At 44.1% G+C, this 19984-nt stretch overlaps 1 protein-coding gene across 2 annotated transcripts in view; it reads left to right on the top strand.

Moving 5' to 3' along the window:
• Nucleotides 1-11833, top strand: part of DOCK8 (dedicator of cytokinesis 8) — a 137207-nt gene extending 125374 nt beyond the window's left edge. For both annotated transcript variants that reach the window (XM_019555324.1, XM_019555325.1), the window contains 9 exons: nucleotides 468-611; nucleotides 1420-1551; nucleotides 2661-2795; nucleotides 3343-3432; nucleotides 7471-7707; nucleotides 8330-8473; nucleotides 9792-9898; nucleotides 10356-10526; nucleotides 11067-11833. In XM_019555324.1, coding sequence (XP_019410869.1) covers nucleotides 468-611; nucleotides 1420-1551; nucleotides 2661-2795; nucleotides 3343-3432; nucleotides 7471-7707; nucleotides 8330-8473; nucleotides 9792-9898; nucleotides 10356-10526; nucleotides 11067-11127 — 1221 coding nt within the window. In that variant the 3' untranslated portion in view covers nucleotides 11128-11833. The remainder of the gene's footprint in view (nucleotides 1-467; nucleotides 612-1419; nucleotides 1552-2660; nucleotides 2796-3342; nucleotides 3433-7470; nucleotides 7708-8329; nucleotides 8474-9791; nucleotides 9899-10355; nucleotides 10527-11066) is intronic.
• The last annotated feature ends 8151 nt before the right edge of the window (nucleotides 11834-19984 follow it).

The raw sequence follows: 19984 nt of genomic DNA, 5'->3' as shown, positions 1-19984 counted from the left end.
TTTCCTACACCTGAATAAGGTAGACCTCCAGTTAGCTCACACTACCCCAAATGGTTTGCTTTTGGGCTGAGGTTTGGTGTTAAAGGTTTCTGCCCAAAGGCAAATACTGAGGAAGGAATTATGAGCAACTGAAAAGGGAGGAATGATTGTTAGAACAAAAATGAACACCGTGCCATGGGAATCCTCAGCCCACCAATAAAATGCTTGTGTGTCCAAGTCCAGTCTAAAGAAGGCACCTCTGTGACTGGTGGGACGTTGGGCTTCCAGTTATGGAGGTGGGAAAGGACAGCTGGGATTCTGATGACAAATCCCTCAGCCTCCACTGGTTGTGATTTATAGTATTATGAAAGCTGCTTGAATCCTCTAGCTGCACTCCAGTGTTATCTTGGTTAAGCTTACCATGCTGAGTCGGGCCCTGACTGAACCTTGGTGATAGCCCGATGGCTTTCTGCTCTCATTCGTTTCAGAATATTTCCTCCAATGTGCTGGAGGAATCTGCCATTTCAGATGATATTTTGTCCCCTGATGAAGATGGGATATGCTCTGGGAGGTATTTCTCAGAGAGCGGCTTAGTGGGACTGTTGGAACAAGCTGCAGAGCTGTTTAGCACGGTGAGTAAATGGGGAGGCCGGACCAAAGAAACACTTTTAGAATGGCATTGAAGAGAGAGAAGTTATACCAGGGAAGATTTTGACTATTGAGCCAGACTCGCTCCTACCTCGCATTCTTGTGAGGGGCTCCAGGGCATGGGGTAGATGCACAGCAAGGAAAATCGGGCCAATATTCAGCCAGGGCTCCATAGGACCCTTCCCAGAGTGGGCTGTTGACCTGGCTCTGCTTGTCCAAGGTTTGCTGTGTCCCCTTCTTATGCTAGCACTAGTAGTATCTGTGCCCACTTTTTGAAGGTAGGTTGCAGGCAGCTGGTGTTGCTGCTGCCCCACTACAAGCACACTCCCCACTGGTATGGGCTTGTAATTTCATGTGCAGCAGGAGGGAACCAAGCTGCCTGAGCACTGTCTTGATGTAAATTGGAAAAAGACCTTTGGGTTTGTGCATAAATTGTTGGCCCTAGAAACCATAGAGGTGTTGCTCATAGGTTATGAATAGGGGACATCTGAACTTCAGCGTCACATTTTATTTTAAGAGGAGTCACACAGTCAAAAATCCACACAGGTCAGCCATTATGCAGCAGTAAGTGTATAAGGCTCACTGCTAAATTATTTTATGAGTTTTAGCTCCAATTGACCCTAGATCCAGATGCTATAAGCTCCTAATGACCTTGATTATTTTTGAGAAACTTAAAACAAGCATCAGATCAGATAGAAATGAGCTTAAAAAAATTGTCCTACAATACCTGGAGTGAAGATTCAATCTTTCATGGTGATGAGAACTTGTATTTTTTTATTCCCTCTCAACAAGGGGGGATTGTATGAAACCGTGAACGAGGTCTACAAAATTGTCATCCCCATCTTGGAAGCGCATCGAGACTTCAGGAAGCTCACCTCTACTCACAGCAAGCTGCAGAGAGCCTTTGACAGTATTATAAACAAGGTACCTGTGGGTGCTGCTTCTCATCCAGCAAGTCATGTTGCCGGGCTGCAGTATTTGTTTATGAGCAATAAAGCCAGACATAGCAAATAGGTCTATTTCCTTCTTCTAATCCGAACCATCTGTTTCTGATTACATGTGATATGTTCTACAATTAAAAGATACAGAATAAACCAGAAAAAGTATGGAGACATGGGAGGGAATTCTAAATCACCTGTATAGAAAGAAAGTTTTTAAAAAACTTGAACTAGAGACAGTTAAATAAAAATCACAAATCAAATTTAGGCCAAAAGATTGTCTGCAGCTTTCCATTCAGTCATATGTGTTTTAAAAAAAGTCACCCCACTTCCCTGCCCCTTCATATTACTACATCTCAGGGTTTGGTTTGGTTTTTATGGAAGAATTATAGGAATTGATCCAAATTTGATCTAATAGGCTGGGCCCAGACAAGCGAGGACATTTGATTCCCTGCAGTCAGCTAGCAGCAGCACACCTTGTACCGCTGCTAGTTGTCATTGGGGAACACTTGTATCCACATGCACTATGGCGCACGACTGGTTACCCTGCATGAGGAAGGGGAAGCTAGGACCAGCACTGGGCTACCCCCAGCGGCCTTACCTGGGGTCCTGGGGACCTCCTTGGTCTGTAGCAGTGGTGATCCTGACACCGTGAGCTTGGGTGGCAGGCACAGTACAGCTCCAGCCAGCCAGGCTCTGGTTTTGAACAATTCATGTTGTCCACACATGCGCTGCTCTGCCTTTTTTTTGCACTGAGCTGCTCCCATGCAGTGAAAAGAACAGATGAATGTGCAGTATGTGGCACCTCAGATGTGTCTGCGGCACCACACACTGCATGGCTGTACTCATCTGGACATAGCCATAGTGTTTTTAAATATATATATCTCCATAAATTCCTAGTCCTAAAAAGAGACCATCCTAGGCTATTTCAAATACTACGATGATATATAAGACCAAATTCTGCTCTGAAATCTGGGTGAGCAGGAAGTCAGTGCAGTTTCTCAACTCTAAATTAAGGTTAAATAAGACATCAAAATGGGATTATATTTATGAGAAGAAAAACTAACTTTATTTCTTTTTATCTTTATCAATCAGGGCCAAAAGCGAATGTTTGGAACTTACTTCCGCGTTGGTTTCTATGGATCCAAATTTGGGGACTTGGATGAACAGGAATTTGTTTATAAGGAACCTGCAATTACCAAACTTCCTGAGATTTCTCACAGACTGGAGGTAAAAAAGATCATATTTCATAAAATTCCCTGCTTTGTGTCATGCTAAGAAAACTTTGCAATGAATAAAAAAGCCACAGCGCAGCAGCTATAGGAAGTACTAATATGTAGAAGTCTATTATAAATTGATTTATGTCAGAGATTATTCTGTCTTTATGACTATTGGTTTGGAACACAGCTCCCTTTTACAGGAGGATGAGATGATGTCAGTTTTCATTACCCTGACGCCATGTCACTTACATTGGGTAGAGTCTCTGTATGATATATAAGGTATTCAATAATTCAAGTGTCTGAGTGTACCTAAATGGTGGGTTGAACTTCTTTGAACTTCTGCTTGAGGCAACAATAACAAATTATTCTTTTTGCTCTTAGCTCGAGCTCTGCCTTTTTCTTAGTCATTCACATGGGGAGGCATCTATAAGATGTATTAGGCTCTGCCAGTCTTAATCTTTAGTGCAATGTATTTTTTTTCCCAAGAAGCAGAGCTGATTTGCATTGCATTTAGAAAAAAGTAAATACACCCCTGAATAATTCTGTTTCCTTTTCAGGGATTTTATGGTCAGTGCTTTGGGGAGGATGCGGTAGAAGTGATTAAAGACTCTGCTCCTGTAGACAAAAGGAAGCTGGATCCCAATAAGGTAAGGAATATATTAACCATAGCTGTATCAAGATAACTGGACAGAGCAACTGAAGAAAAGGAGTCAGTGGAAACCTCTGTGTGAGAATTTTTTACATTAGGCTATGTGAATAAATGAGAAGGTGAGATACACAGGCCTTAAGAACACAAGATAGGATCGGACTTCTTGGTCTTGGAGAATAGTCCTCTACCTTCATATAAACTCTTTTGTAAACTGAATAAGCTCTATCTAAAAAGTAGTTGGGAATTAAGCCACTACTACTCTGTTGGATGTTCTTCTACGGCCTCACTCCCTGGAAGTAGAAACCTTTTAATTTTCAGCTTATGTTTATTCTTGGCCAATTTATGCCCCTTTGTTCTTATGCCAACATTGTCCTTTAACCTGAATATTTTTTCCTCCTTTGTATTTATACACCTGCTATCACTAGGTATTTATGGACAACACTCATATCCTCTTGCAGCCTTTGATTTGTTAAACAAGTCAAACTCTTATATTCTCCTTTTATATGGTAGGCTGTCCATTCCCCATATCCTCGTAGTCCTCCTCTGCACTTGTTTCAATTTTAGTTCATCTTTCTTGAACATAAGTAAACAAAATCCTATTCCAGATAGTGTCTTACCAGAGCTTTACGGTAGCATTAATTCTTCCATTTCTACTGGCAGTACTTCGTTATACCTCCTGAAATCACATGTGCTTTTCTTTCATGGCTTCACCATGCTTTTGCCTCATACTCCCATGAATAACTAGGATGGGGTGGGCAATTATTTTGGTAGAGGGCCACTTAACAAGCTTTGGTGAGCTGTCCAGGGACACATGGTAGCCCCACCCCTGGACAGTTGCCCAGCTCCCTGGTTGCCATATTGGGACTGGAAGTCCTGCTTCAGCTCCTGACCTTTGCCAATGGAAGTCCCTCCCCTTGCCACCTGGAAATACTCCTTTTGGGAGGAGGGGTTGCCATCTTGGAGCCAGAAAAAAACAAATCGTACACTAAAAGTCAAACACCTACTATATCTTATTTAATTGTATTAGAAAAAATATTCGTCATGATTTGTGTTTGCATATAATATGTAGAGGTGATTGCATAATAACTTAAAAATAAAGTCTTACTCTTTTTTTTATATTGGGTGTGGGGTGTGGTTGGGGATGTGTATGGTGGGAGGCATGGTGGACTGGGGGGGTTGTAAGTGGGTGTGGCTGTGTGGGGGGGCCAAGGGTATGTTGGGAGGTTGTGTTGTGTTTGTGGGGTGTGGGTGTGTGGCTCTGGGGGATGGGGGGGTATGTGAGGCTTGTGGGTTGTGAGAGAAGGCAGGGGGTCCCTGCCACACCCCCCGCCCACATGGTGCGCAGCAGCAGAAGGTGGCAGGAGCACTTAGGGAGCTTGTGCCTGGTGCAGGTGCTGGCACCCAGTGGCATGTGGCTCCAGCCACTGCTGCACGTGGGGGCAAGGAGTGAAGCCTGCCCAGCCCACCTCTATCGTGGGGGCTCCATATGACACACCTGCAACTCCTACACTCGTGCACCACCAGGGAAAGCCCTACGCTGCACCCAGCTTCTTTCCCTACACCATGCCACAGAGGTCCTGGGACTCTATAGGAAAGCAAAAGGCAGGGCTCCCCTCCACTTCTGGCAGGGCCCCAGGAGCTGCACAGCAGGGGGGAAGAAGGCAGCCGCCTCTAGCATGGGGCTTCCCTTGGTGGTATGTGAGTGCGGGAGCTTCAGGCATGCTGTGCAGAGCCCCCGCACTAGAGATGGGCCAGGCAGGCTGCATTTCTTCACCCCTATGTGTAGTGCTAGCACCAGCACGTGTGCCAGACACCAGCACCCTGAGTGCCCCTGCTAGCTGCTGCTGGTAGTAGCACAGGCTGCACACCATATGGGGAGGGCGGTCCCCACACTCTCCCCACCCTCCCTCACACCCACAACCAGCCCAGCTGAGCTCCACACTCCCACTGACCCCCCTGGAAGCAGGGTCTGCACTGCCGCTAGCCGCAGCCCCCCACATGCCCTGCCCCAGGCCAGCTGCAGCTTGCCCCCGCCCCTGCCACTTCCCTACCTGCTGCCCAAAGTGAGCAGGACACTGGGGAAGCCAAGCAGGCCCCCCCAGTGGCTGCAGCAGCAGCAGCACTGCCCAGAAGCTGCTGCTGGCTGGGCCGGGCCCTTCTGCCCATGAGGGTGGAAGCAACGTGCAATAGGGTATGTTGGGGAGGAGGGTGTATATGTGAGCACCTCACTCCTACCATTGTGGGTGGAAGGGCAGGGCAGGTTATAGTTCATTGGTGGGCACCCACGGGCCGGATGACAGTGCCTGGTGGGCCAAATGCAGCCCACAGGCTGTATTTTGCCCACCCCTAAACTAGGATGTCCAGGCCAGGGGTAGATCCAGAGAGGATGTGACAACGCAGTTGTTCCCCACCTCACCTTTTACTGCTACTGTGCTGTTAGGGGCACAGGGCCCCTAGAGCCCCAGAGCCACAGGCTGCAGCTATAAGGAGTGCTAGGCTTAGCAGGGGATAGCAGTATGCAGATTCCTCCTTCCCAGCCAGTGTGGAGACACCAGGGTGTGCAGTTCACTGGGAACAAGTGGGGAAGGAGCAGATCTGCCCGCCTTGCCCCCAGGTCAGCTGGGGCAACAGCAGTGGTGGGGTGCGAGTCATCCCTTGGTGTGCCTGCGCCTTGCCTTTTACTAAACCCTGGATCTGCCCATTGTCCAGGCCTTTCTGTTTTTCTGTCCTTTCCAAATGATGAGCTCTCAGGTTATAACAAAAGTTTTTGCTGTCAGTCTCCCAGATCCATGACCTTGTGTTTTGAACTATTGAATTTCATTCCAACTTTATTACTCCAGTTCACAAGACCATTCAGTTTCCTCAGTCTGATAATCCAATTCTTCTGGTGTTGATGATGCCTCCTAGCTTTATGCCATCAGCCAATTTTGGCACATTCCTAGCCTTTGTGTCAAAGTCCTTAAGTATCATACGGCCATCCTTGAGGAACTCCATCAGTAATTTTCCTATAGCCTGGTGCTTCCTCTTTCAACGGTAACTTTTTTTTCCATCGCTCCCTCAGCGAGTTCCCTACTACCTCAGTGGTGTTCTAGTAGTTCCTATTGGTACTGTATCATATGCTTTACTGTTTCAGGCTATCTTTATTATGATGAACATACTAGGAAGGTAGTACTGGTTCAGAGCCTGAGGCAAAGGACTGAGAATCAAAAGCCCTGATCTCTTCCTTGATTTGCCACTGGTCTGCCAGCTCTGCTCCCCATAAGTAAAAACATTAGCTTTGAGATCTAGGATGGAAGGTATCATGTAAAAGCTAATCGTGGCTGGGGAGGCGGAAGGGACTAATAGACACCTTTAGGAAGCAGTGAGATGGACAGGTTTTGTTTACCTGCTGTGATGATTTCAAAGTCCATCACAGCAGGTCCTATCACTGCAGCACTAGGCTGTGACTTGGGAGCTCTGGTTTCATGCCCCTGATTTGTAACAGACTTCCTGTATGACCTTGGGCAAAGTCAGTTACCATTTGTGTGCCTTAAATGCATCTCCTGCCTGTAAAATGGAGATAGTCACACTTCCCTACATCACAGAGGCATTCTGTAGACAAATACATTAAAGATTGTATGATCCCAGGCACTGTTGAACTGGGCATCAGAGTATCAAAGATAGAGAACAAGTGGTAGTCTCTGGGATAGACAGCACACTGACAATTTAGGACTAGTTAGATGAGGACCACTGAAGTCATCTGGAACAGGGTCTGCAGTGTATGATAGTGACAGAATACTGTAAGGGAGCAGGACTGATGCAGCGTTGGAAAAAGAGGGGTGGAAGGTGAAGCTTCTGGGTGAGGTTCTTATCAATGTTAAGTCTTTTTGCAGCTGTGGTGGGGTCAGAGCGGCCCAACTACATGTGAGAGCAAAACAACAACATTGTCTTCTTACTCCTTTTAACTTGGTCTGAGCTCTGTAATATTTCATAATTTTCATGCATTTCACAGCCATTTGCCTTGCATTAAAACAGTGATTCTTCTTCCTCCTCCCAGGCTTACATACAAATCACGTTTGTGGAGCCTTATTTTGATGAGTATGAAATGAAAGACAGGATAACCTACTTTGAGAAGAACTTCAACCTCCGGCGGTTCATGTACACCACACCTTTCACCCCAGATGGCCGCCCCCGTGGTGACCTGAGCGAGCAGTTCAAGAGAAATACCATCCTGACCACAATGCATGCTTTCCCCTACATTAAAACTAGGATCAATGTCATCCAAAAGGAAGAGGTAATGGACATCTTGGGGAAGGAGTATGAGTCTGAGTTTGACCCGGTATCTCTGACTGGCAGGATTTGAAAGCATTGTTGGAAGGCAAAGCTTTCAGATTCTGTGCTATGTGTTAGGAGGGCTTCATCTATAGAAATTCTGTAGATGGAAAGAATGAACCTCCTTCGCTAGTTGTTGGTAAAGTGTGTAACCTGCCTACATGCTTACAATTGTGACGGTATCTACAAGAGGTATTACAAGTAGCAGAAAAGAATCCTCCTTTTGTACAGACATACCTCTCCACTGTTAAAGAGCAGTCAGTTTACTAAACACGATTTAGAATTGGAATGAGGGAACTGTTCAGCATGAAAGCATGTTTATAAAAAAAAATAGGGATTACTATGACAATTTCAGCTGTGACAACACCAGAAAGGCAGATATGGGCCTTACTCAAACCCCACTGAGTACTGCACTGGGCTCAGAATTAGAGATCAAATTTGGTTGGACTGACTGATATTTCAGGGTGTAATCCCTCCTGGTTCTGAGAGAGCACCCAAACCACTGCTTCCAGCTGCTATTGCTGCAACAGCTGTATGCCATACATTACTCAGAGAATAATGCATTTGTCTGTATATTTTATTAGTTTATTTTAACCCCAATTGAAGTTGCTATTGAAGACATGCAGAAGAAAACACTGGAACTAGCTGTTGCAACCAACCAGGAGCCACCAGATGCTAAAATGCTGCAGATGGTGCTGCAGGGTTCTGTTGGAGCGACGGTCAATCAGGTAAAGGAGATAGCTAAACAATGTCACTTCTGCAGATCCCTCTGCCTATTCTTCCTGGTGTGCATTCATTTAAGAGCTCTGATCTTGTTGCTTATACTTCCAGTCAGACTGGGCATCCTCAGATCTTTTTAAACTTTGCCCATCAGAGCTAACTAGCCACTCAGCATGAGCAACTAAGACCTCCACCCAAGCTTCGTTTGAATTTTCAGATATACAAAAACATGGATGTTTTACGCTCCGTGTGTGTGTTCGGGGGGGAGGCGTGTTTCCTAGTTTTGAGCAGGAATGCTAAACAGTAGGTGATGGGCTATTTCCATGTTTCTGTCCCATCAGAGAGCAAGAAACCCTCTGTCTTTCATACAAGCCTGTTCCCATTAGATACCCAACTCAGTCTTGCACATACAGTAGATTCAGATAGGTCATCAAAGGTGTGGATATACATTTAAGCTTCTAGAAGATTATCCATAGCAAACTTAGCATGTCTAGAGAATTTTTCCTTTGATAATTACTAATCCCATCGACTTTAGTCACCAAGGACTATGCCAAGGGAATAATAGAACTTTGCTATAAGGTCATCAGAAGACCAAAGCTCTTTGTATAAAATACATAAACTAGGAGAATACAACCACTCCCTCAGATACAGCTAAAGTATCTAATATACTCTATAGAATCTAAGTATTATAATATGCACACCCTTTCACAAAAATCTACACCGTGAAGACAAAATAAGGCACTAGCCTTGCCTCAATAGTTTGTTTCCCCTGTGTCAGGTTCTTTCATTTTTTCTAGATATTTTCTCAACCAAAACATCCAAATTGAGTTCTTTATAGTAACACACTGCTCACACCATGGAGAGTGCATTCTATCCTTGCTCTGCCCTTATCTTCTGGTTTTTGTACTGCCACCCATCACTAAGTAGCTGTTCATCTTTCAGGCAAAATAGTTTGGTGAAAGGCAAGTTCCAGCTCCTTTCTCTGATAGAATGTATTCACTCTGCAATGAACAGGAGAGTTACTGGCAACTGGAGTGGTAGATAAGACTAGAACAGAACAGAATAATATTGGCCTAAACTTTTGATTGGCAAAGAAAAGAGGGGAGAGGAAAATTTACAGAGATTAATGCAGCATGATCATAGTAAAATCTTACAAGACTAGTATCCTGCCATACTGCCAATACGTGCTGTTGGATTTCCCCTTTCTGTTTCTATTTTATGTGATGTTAAACACACAACCTACCAAATCAAATCAGGTGTGTGCTTCCTTTTCCATTAAAGCAGGAAATGTGCTTATGTAATATTTTATTGTGTTGTTCTTATAAGGGACCACTAGAGGTAGCTCAAGTGTTCCTGGCTGAAATACCAGCAGACCCAAAACTTTATCGACATCACAACAAGCTGAGGTTGTGCTTCAAAGAATTTATAAGGAGGTCAGTAAAAAGGACATCTTATTGGGTGTCTGTTTAAAGCAGGGTTGTTGAATTGTACCAATGTTAATAAAATTAATAATGCAAGTCAGTACAAAGTTACTTTTTGAAGGGAAATATATTGGCCAAATTTATCACTTGTGCAGGGAGGGGGAACCCTATTGAGTTTCATTTACATAAAGTATAAATATAATTCATTATCACTACTAGAATTAAGGTTTTTTTATTATTTCTCTCATGTTTGCTTCATGTCTGAATGAATGGCAAACTCAATTCATGTGGGCAAAAAGATCAGATATTTTTCACTTGTTTTCAACATCTCTGACTGGTGATTTACTGGAGATTATATGTGGGTTTGGCAATAAACAAAGCCTAATTTCAGCCTGTCAGGTTATTTAATGCAGATTTTTTTAAATTGTCGGAATTAACCAGTGTGGTTTTATCATTGTTTTGTGAACAGATGTGGTGAAGCAGTGGAGAAAAACAGACGCCTTATTACAGCAGACCAGCGAGAGTACCAGCAAGAACTCAAAAAGAATTATAACAAGCTGAAAGAGAACCTTAGGCCAATGATTGAGAGGAAAATCCCAGAGCTGTATAAACCTATAGTGAAAGTCCACAGTAAAACAAGGTATGACTCGGGCAATGGGTACTAGTGTGTTTATTGTGCAGAAATGATGCCTCTAATTATTAAACACTAAAAGACATTTTTCCACTGCTTCCACCAAAAAATTGGACAGTGTTAGTTATGCAGCTAAAGGTGGTATTCCACAAGGCAGTTTCATCAAGGTTACTTTTACAAAGTCAGTAAAAGTAGAATCCCTCATCCCAAAATAAACCTCAGTTTAGAACTGGGTTACTAAATAACATGACATCTCTTCATTATTTGAAGCCAGACTTAAATTAGAAAATGTGTTTCTATGTGTCAGCATGCAGTATTGTCCATCATGAAATAAGTGTGATCATATCAAGACTGCATGATCCAGATATTAAAAACTCTCATGTCTTGTACTTTTGAATGTGTGGTTTCCCCCAAGCCACCTACTTGTGTCAAATATACTTTACAGATATTTAAAATAAGCTACTCTTTGTCTGTTAGACCCAACAATTTCATTTCCAAGTTTTATTCATGATCTTTTTTTGTTTCTTTCTTTCTTTGTTTTCATTTCAGGGACTCTTTTCATAACTCTAGCTTTAGGAAATATGAAACTTCCCCTTCACAGAACAGCTAAGGACTGTCAGCTTCAGAAGAGGGAGTTCCAGGTTGCACAGAACCTGGAGGCTACTCAAATGCTATGCAAACCTGGAAGTTCTTCTCATAGTACAGCATGCACACAATCTGGGCAGACTGCACTCAGAGCTAAGAAACTAGATATACAGGACAAAAAGGAATGCAACTCAGAGCACATGCCTCTGTCTCTCCTATGGGAGTGGGAGGAAGAGGAGCTGGACTTAGGCTGTTTCTATATTTAATGTTTCTGTATTTAAGTGTTCGGGGAACTGAGATGCCATTGAATAATGGACTTGTATGTACAGAAGGTGATAATCACCTTAAGAGACTCAGAACTTTTTATCATTTTAACTGTTATTTTATAAGAACCAGCCCAATATACCTGACAGAATGTTACACATACATACCCCTATTCAGGATACCACTTCAGCATGGTTTCAAGGGGCTGGAGTGTATTCTAGCAGTTATGCACATGCTTATATAAGGATAAACTTAAGCATGTGCATAAGTGCTTTACAGAACTAGAACCCTGGGAAAGACCTGTAAACTTAAAGCAAGCTTTCCTTGTTTGTGTTCCTCAGTCACAGCAAATTATGAAAATGCTAAAAGAACAGGGGCTGCTTTCCTTTCAAGTCTTCCTAGCTGAAACTTTAAAAGGCAAAAAATAACAATCATGAATTTCTGCCTAATTCGCCTACCTACAGAAATAGCTATTTAAAAATTGTTTTTGTGAAATGTTCTTATTGTTAGTGTCATGTTTTAGCAAAATTAACTGAGACCTGTTTAAAAGGATAGAGCTAAAATGATTAATGCTTTCTTAAGAGAACAGACCTTCTTGTAAAGAGAGATCCCTCTAAAGAGATTAGCCACAGGAGTGTACTGGGAAGATTTCCTATGATGTACTTTATCTGAGGTTTTAATGTACAATAACACTGTAATCAGTTTCTGTATATTTATAAATACTTAATGCTTTTCATATTCATATGCCTGAGGAAACCTTAACTAATTTGGTCCTCACCATGTTTCTCTGAAGAAAGCAAGTACAGTAAAAGCTGTGTTAACCAGCATTCTTCTAGCTGGAATACTGTATTAACTGGAATTTCCTGCCGGTCGGACATGGGGTGGGGAGAAGAAAGCTCATGCATGGTGGCCACCGCCGCCACCCACCACCTTGTGCTGCCACTGCTCTGCATGCACCCACCACCACCCATACACACCCCCCACCCACTCCACAGGGGTTTTCAAAAAGGTTGAAAACCCCTGCCTCAGATGACTGGAATTTTTAGATACCCAACACCCCCCATTCACCACTCCTAACACAGGTTTTACTATAATATTGTTGCTATTTTACAGCTGGGGAAACAGAGACATGAAAGTTGCAGACAGAAGTGACAAAGTTGCAGACAGAAGTGATTTTCACCCAATCTGGCCACAGAAAGCAGCTTATAGCTATGACCAAACACAAGTGCACAGCTGCAGACACTGTTTTCAGAATGACAGGAGGAAGGGAGCAGGAGTTCAGTCTGGGTTTTTTCAGCTCCCCAGAAAGATAGAACAGGGGCACTGGAGCCCTCCAAGGTAGGAGGACTCCAAGTCACCCATCCCACCCTTCAGCACTGGCTGAGAAGCTCCAAGAACAAGCTCCTTCCACTGCCTTTCTCCCCTCCCAAACCTGGCTTCAGGCTCCCAGCCCCAGCTAAATTCCCCCTCACCTTGGAACCAGCAATGAACTTCTGTCTGGTCTGGGGTATGTTATAACCCACAGCACTTTGCAGAAATTGTTCTGAATTACAGCTGGGAAGTGCACATCTGTCTGCACCTGAAAAGAAGCGACTTACCCAAAGCCATGTGGTAAGTCGGTGCCATAAGCATGATTTGAATACAGGCTCCTCCTGTTAACAGCAGAGCACTCAAAAGTTGGAAGAGAGCTTCCACACACAATCAAACAGCTGAGATGTACGCTGGGGTAAGAAAAATGGTTTAAAAATGCTATTTCTGTATTAATGTGCATAAATACAAACTGTTCTAGTGTAAGTATTTTTTTTCTCTCTCTACTCACAGTCCCTGCTAAATTTAGTATTCAAGAGTCAAAACTCTGGGCATTTTGAAGCAAAAGCATCTGAAGTATATAAGCAAACAGTGTGTCAAATTGAAAGCCAACAGATGTCTCCTCAGAGTGGCTCTCTTTTTATAAGGTTGCTTTGAAAATATTTACAAACTAAACAGAGCAGTCAATTTTCCAGAGTCTAGTCTCTTCAGTCTTACCATGCCACAACATTGTCCTTTATTTATTCTTTTAACACTTTGTTCTGAAAGATGTTCAGAGTGTCTTCAAGATTGACCCCACTTGGCCAAAATTCAGTTTCATTGTCCTCACGCTTCTTCATTCACAGCTACCCAACAAAAACTTCAGGTAAACAAAAAAAAGTTACACATTTGCTGCATACTGGTTCAATTATGTGCTGTATTTGCACTCTTGAAATGTTTTCATGCTGTATAGTACAATTTGTCCTTGCTGTAGAAATACTTTGGATTAATGCAGGCTAAACTGCGAATCCCTTACTGGCTGTGGTAAGCAGGTAATTCCCCAGATAAACTCTTGGCTCACCTGTGTTAAGGAAGGGGTGCTGGTCTGGCCCTTGGTTTACACATCATCCCTTTTCACAAATAAAAGGGGTTTGTACATTTCTTTTAAAAAGCTGAAATATGTAAAATGTGAAAGTTTTGATGCTCCATTTTGCAATAAAGTAAAAGCTTCAAATAAAAACTAAGATTCCATTGGATCAAAGCATTCTGTATCTTAACATTATCCAGCTGAAACAAAGCTTGAATAGTGGCCAACTTTAGTGTTGTCTTTCATTAAGGATTTTTACCTTTAGACTGAAATCCGGGCTCCATGAAAGCCAATGGGAGTTTTCTGTACTTTAGAGCAGGTCTGTCACGCTTACCTGTGCCAGATCTGGACCATGGGACTCCTGCCAGGTTGGGCTGGAGTTGGCAGTGTACTACCGGGCCTCAGCCCTCATTCACTTTTCTGCCACCAATAGCCCAGGGCTCCAAATTCTGCAGTAGGCCATGCCATGGCCTGGATTTGGCCTGCAGAGTTGTATGTTTGGTACCCCGAGAGAAGGAAGTGACTTGCTTGCTTGCTGGCTTTGTTTTTAAACGGTACATTAGTTTAATACCTTTGAAAATTGCCAGCCCTTGAGACCGTGGCTCCTTCTCTACTGAACACATGGGACACAGCAAAATCCATCAGGTGTGGCCCAGTAGATTTGCAAATTAGCTCCAGGGTGGAAAATAAAGTCCAGTTTCCATGTTCACTGAGTTCATGGGCTAACGTATTGGAACAAGCAACAAAAGCACCAAATAATGAAGTATGGAGCTATAGTCCTTTGAGCTGGAAACCCTTTCAGGAACTCAGCTTAAACCATTACGTGGTAATAGCTTTAAGATGCTCAGTGTTGAATTGAAAATTTAAATAACAAGGGTGCTTCAGTGTGGGGCTAGCCAGCAGATGGCCCCACTGAAGCACCCTTGTGCCCCAACCAGTTGGGCAGTTTGTGGTGCACACAAAAAAATCTTCTGCAGGTTTATTAGTTTATTAGTTTCATGTTCCCTAGTAGGGGCTCACATGTAGATGCAGAGAAGCTTAATGCGGATCCAGTTTGGCAGCTTTGCAGTAAACATCTTGTGTAGATGCACCCAGTAACATGAATATGGTAATGAATGTTTTCAGTCACTTTTGTGCTTGTCTGGTGTGAAGATTGTGGGCACATATTTTAGCAGCTTTCTTCCATAAGAACATCTGTGAGCTGAACTGACTCAGGGTAGGTTTTTTACATATTCAAACATACTGAAGACAAACATTTTGGCATTCTTTTTTTCTTTGCCAGTTTCAAGCACAAGGGGCTCAACTGTTTCAGAAAGAGTGGATTATAATCTTCAAATAAAACCTAAGACAAAGGTTCTTAGTTGGTTCAAAGATGTTGCGGTCTTTCAAAGTAATGCTTGGAATGAAAATAAAGGCATTTGCTATAGGCATCTGCATTTGCTTTGCAACACAGAAGAGCTTTCACGTGATAAACCAAGAACACTTGAAAGAGGAACATTGGTACCACCCAAGCATATTCACGTAAGCAATGCTGACTTTAGTGGTTCTAATGATTCCAACTAACTATTTTAACACCTGTCTAAGTCTACCTGACACAGAGATTAAAAAGTCAGGAGATGCTGGTAGATCTATGATAGAACTCACTGGTTTGACTTACGTCTTGAGTAAGGTAGGAGTCCCACAGATAAAAAACAGTATGTGATCATTTCAATAAATACTGTAAGAAAGTGTAACTACATAACAAAGCTGAATAAAGATTGCATAAGGTGTTACAATATCTGGTATTTCTTAACTTTTAACGCATAATTTTGCACCCTTAATACTTTTCATGTTGTTATTTTTGTGTGCAATAAATAGAACTGGTTGAATTTTATCTTTACATTCGAAGAGTGACTTTCTAACATTGCCAAAACATTCATTTTTTTCACAAAAGGTATTCTTTCATTATTGTTGCAAATATTGTTTCCTTAACTGAAAAAGTTACTGTTGCTAAAAAACAAAAAAGCACCGATAATTTTTTAAAAATTTAAATTGGTTCATCTTCATAAAAAGCTGGAAGGGGAAATGTGTTTTTTTCATAGAATCATAGAAAATGAGGGGCCTTGGAAGGTCATCTAGTCCAACCCCCTGCTTGAAGCAGAGCTATTCCCAACTAGATCATCCCAGCCAAGGCTTTGTCTAGCTGGGATTTAAAACCTCCAAGGATGGAGATTCCACAACCTCTCTGGGTAACCTGTTCCTTTACTACCTTCCTCATGAGAAAGATACTGGGAAAAACTAACCTAAACTTCCTTTACTGCAACCTGAGACCATTGTTCCTTGCTCTGTTATCTGCCAACATTGAGAACACTCTAGCACCATCCTCTTTGGAATCACCCTTCAGGTAGCTGAAGGCTGCTATTAACCCCCACACACGTCTTCTCTTCTCCAGACAGAATAGGCCTAGTTCCCTCAGCCTCATATGTCATGTGTCCCAGCCCTCTAACCATTTTCATTGCCTCTCTTTGCACTCTCTCCAACTTGCACATATCTTTTCTGTAATGGGGGGGGGGGTCTAAAACTGGACATAGTACTCCAGGTGCGGCCTTACCAGTGCCGAATGAAGGAAAAGAATCACTTCCCTTGGTCTGCTGGCAGTACTCCTACTAATACAGCCCACTATGTCGTTGGCCTTCTTTGCAACAGGGGCACACTGTTGGCTCATGTTCAGCTTCCTGTGTACTGTAACCCCCAGGTCCTTTTTTCCAGAGCTGCTGCTTAGCCAGTTGGTCCCGAGCCTGTACCCGTGCATGGGCTTGTTCCATTCCAAGTGCAGAGCTTTGCACTTCTGCTTATTGAACCTCAGGAAACTTCTTTTAGTCCAATCCTCCAGTTTCCTGAGGTATCTCTGAATCCTAGCTTACCCTCTGGCATAATCTACTTCTCCCCCTGTTTGGTGTCATCTGCAAACTTGCTGGGGGTAGACTCCATCCCATCTTTCAGGTCATTGATAAAGATATTGAATAACATTGGCCCCAGGACCACTCCACTTGATGCTAGCTGCCAACTAGACACTGCGCCATGGATTCCTACCCATTTAGCCCAAAAATCCAGACAGTTTTCTATCCACCTCATAGTCCATTCATTCAACCTGCACTTCCTTGGCTTGCTTGCTTGTGGGAAACCGTATCAAAAGCCTTGGTAAGGTCAAGGTATACCACATCCACTGGTCACCTCCCTGCATCCACAGAGCCAGTCACTTCATTATAGAAGGCAATCAGGTGGGTCAGGCATGACTTGCCCTTGGTGAATCCATGCTGACTGTTCTTAATCACCTTCTCCAAAAAAGTGCTTAGAAATGGATTCTTTGAGGACCTGCTCCACGATTTTTCTAGGGTCTGAGGTGAGGCTCCCCAATCTGTAGTTCCCTGGAGCCTCCTCTTTCCTTTCTTAAAGATGGGCACTGTATTTGCCCTTTTCCAATCATTTTGGACTTCCCATGATTGCCAGGAGTTTTCAAAGGTAATAGCCAGTTACTCTGCAATCACATCTGCCAACTCCCTCAGCACCCTCAGATATATTGTGTCTGGCCTCATGGACTTATATACATCCAGCTTTTCTAAATAGTCCCTAACCTGTTTTATTTTCCCAGAGTTGGCTGCTCAGCTCCTCCCCAAACTGTGCTCCCAGGTGGAGTAGTCTGGGAGCTGAGCTTGCCTGTGAAGACTGAGGTGAAAAAGGCATCAAGTACTTCCATTTTTCCGCATCATCTGTCATGAGGTTGCCTCCCCCATTCAGTAAGGGACCTACACTTTCCTTGATCTTCCTCTTGTTGCTGACATACTTAAACAAACCTGCGAAGATCTCAAGCTTGCTGGCAACAGATCAGCTGCTATCCCACTTTTCCTCGGATAGTCTCTCTCTATGGTTGCCTATCACAACTATGATGTTCAAAAATGCACAAAAAACGAGGAGAAAAACAAAGGGAGATGGGATCTTCAGTTATCCATGCTGTTGGGGACAGCAGCAGTGATTTTCTTCACATGGCTCTGCCACCCCTATACCCTGCCTTTAGCACACCAATACAGACACAGGCCTGTGACCTCGTTGGCCTTGCCTTTACAGCAAGTAAATATATGGTGACTGGCAACAGACTAATTATTCCAATCTCGCAGAAGGGTGACCCCTAATGGCCTCTCTCATGTGGTCCACAACATCCTTAGGGCTTTATTCCCTTTCTCAGGACATCAATTGCCAGTGGATCTCTTTATAATGACTCCTATTACTCCCATTGTCCCCTCTCTCCAAGTACAGTCTCCCTGGGCATTAGTCTCCTTCTTTCACGCTCAGTCAAGTTAATTCAGGCCGTTGGGGCCTACTGATTAGTCAGTCATACGCATTGATTCATTCCCACTTACAGTCCATTATTCCTGAAACATAACAATATGATTCCTATTATGTCCATTAACAAGCCTCTCGACCCCTAGTCAGTCCTTTGGCTTTCCTCTTACTCTTTCTTGGCATCTTGTTTAATAACTTACTTATCTCCTTTCTCTGGGGTTTCTAGTCCAATAACCCCACTTCTCTTTCAACGTAGCACTGCCGAGCCTATAAGGGTGCTGCAGGTTTTTCCTCCCAAGGTGGAGAACCTTGCATTTTTTGGTGTTAAACATCATGTAGTTCTTGCCTACTCCCTGAGGGACACCACCAGGAGGAACTGCTCACATTGCAGGCACTCCCTGACCTGGGTGTCACTGGAAGAAATCTGCAAGCCGCAGCAGGGGTGACACGTAGGGGGTGCATGCGAGTGCACATGCACCCCGAGTGTGGCAGTGCACCCCCTGCAAAAAGGCGCCACTGATACCACTGGCAGCATCTGTGACCGGTCCGTCATCCCTGGCAGCAGTGGCTGTGGGTGGTCTCCGACCCTTGGTGCTCACCACCCTTACACCACCCCACCCCATCCCCCACCGCCGATAGTGCCAGTGGCATCCATGGGAGTTCCCCAACTTACTGCCACTACACTCCTGCCACCACTATTGTGCTCCCGCCACTACCATGCCCCTCCCCCCAGCCGCCAGGGGCACACGCTGTTCATGAACCACAGTCTCCACAGTCAAACCAGGACTTAGGTGGAAGCCTTGACAATGAGCAGTCCTGCCTGGACAGACCCATCACAGGTGCAAGCAGAGGAAGAGCTGGTAGTGGTAGTGGCTCTGGCTTTGCAACATCCTTTAGCCATCTCTCTAGGTATCTTAATCCACTGCCTCTTTCCCTTCTCCTCTTTCCAAGAAGACCTTTCGTAGCAAACTCCCCATGTAAGCTGGCCTGTTCACTGGTCCTTAGTCCCAAAGAGTTCCCTTTTCCTGGCTAATCTGCTTCCTCACACCAAGCTTACAGTGAAAGAAGGTGAGAGAGAGTTTCAGACAAACTCCCCCTTGCTCTAGATTCTGTTGGGGAAAACCGAACAGAATGAATCGGGCCCCAAGGTCACGGTGGGCCGGGGTGGCAATTAGATACGGACAGGTGGGATTAATGGCATAGAGTCAGGAGATATGGACCCGGAGCGGATTAAAAGGCAAGAGGATTTATTTGAGTTACGCTTTTGGCGTAGGTACTGAAGTCTTCAGTTACAGTTTGGAACGTGCAAACAACAAGAACAACAAAGGGGTCTGTTGGCCCACGAGGTTCAGTCCGAAGACCTAGTCCCAGGGCTGGTCAACAGCTCATTAATGGGGAACACACACAACAGGACAAAAACTGTAACACGTAAACCGAAGAACCGCGTGACGCCAGTCCAAGGTAATGGACAATCGGGTGGTCGAAGGAGAAAGCCGAGGTCGGAAGCCAGGAGGCGATGCAGCGGAGACGTCAGGTCAGTGGAGTGAGCAGAGTCGTGGTCGGTGAAGAAAGCCGAGGTCGATAATCCGGGACCGGGTTACAACAAAGTCCAAAGGGTGATCCTAAATCGTAGCCGTTAATCAGTACCGAGGTGAATCAGAAGCCAGGCAAGCATAGTCAGAACCGTATGGTAACAAGTGATACGAAAACCAACCAGCAACGGAGGCGAAGGAGGAGATCTGTAGGCCCTAAAGCTTGACTGAGAGACAGTCCCTACAGCAGCAGCCTCTGTCCCCAGCTAACCTATCTCCCCCCGAGGGAGGGGCTCACTGAACTTTTATATGAATTTAGCAGCCAATCAAAACCCTCTCCGCAGAGAAATTTCTAGTCAGATTACCTCATGTCAGGTTCTGACTGAGCATGC

Source organism: Crocodylus porosus, unplaced genomic scaffold (assembly GCF_001723895.1).
Source record: "Crocodylus porosus isolate Cpor-Errol unplaced genomic scaffold, CroPor_comp1, whole genome shotgun sequence".
In the NCBI taxonomy this organism is placed as follows: domain Eukaryota; kingdom Metazoa; phylum Chordata; order Crocodylia; family Crocodylidae; genus Crocodylus; species Crocodylus porosus.
Note: the sequence above shows the minus strand (reverse complement) of the source record. Positions and strands in the feature narration are given on the sequence as shown.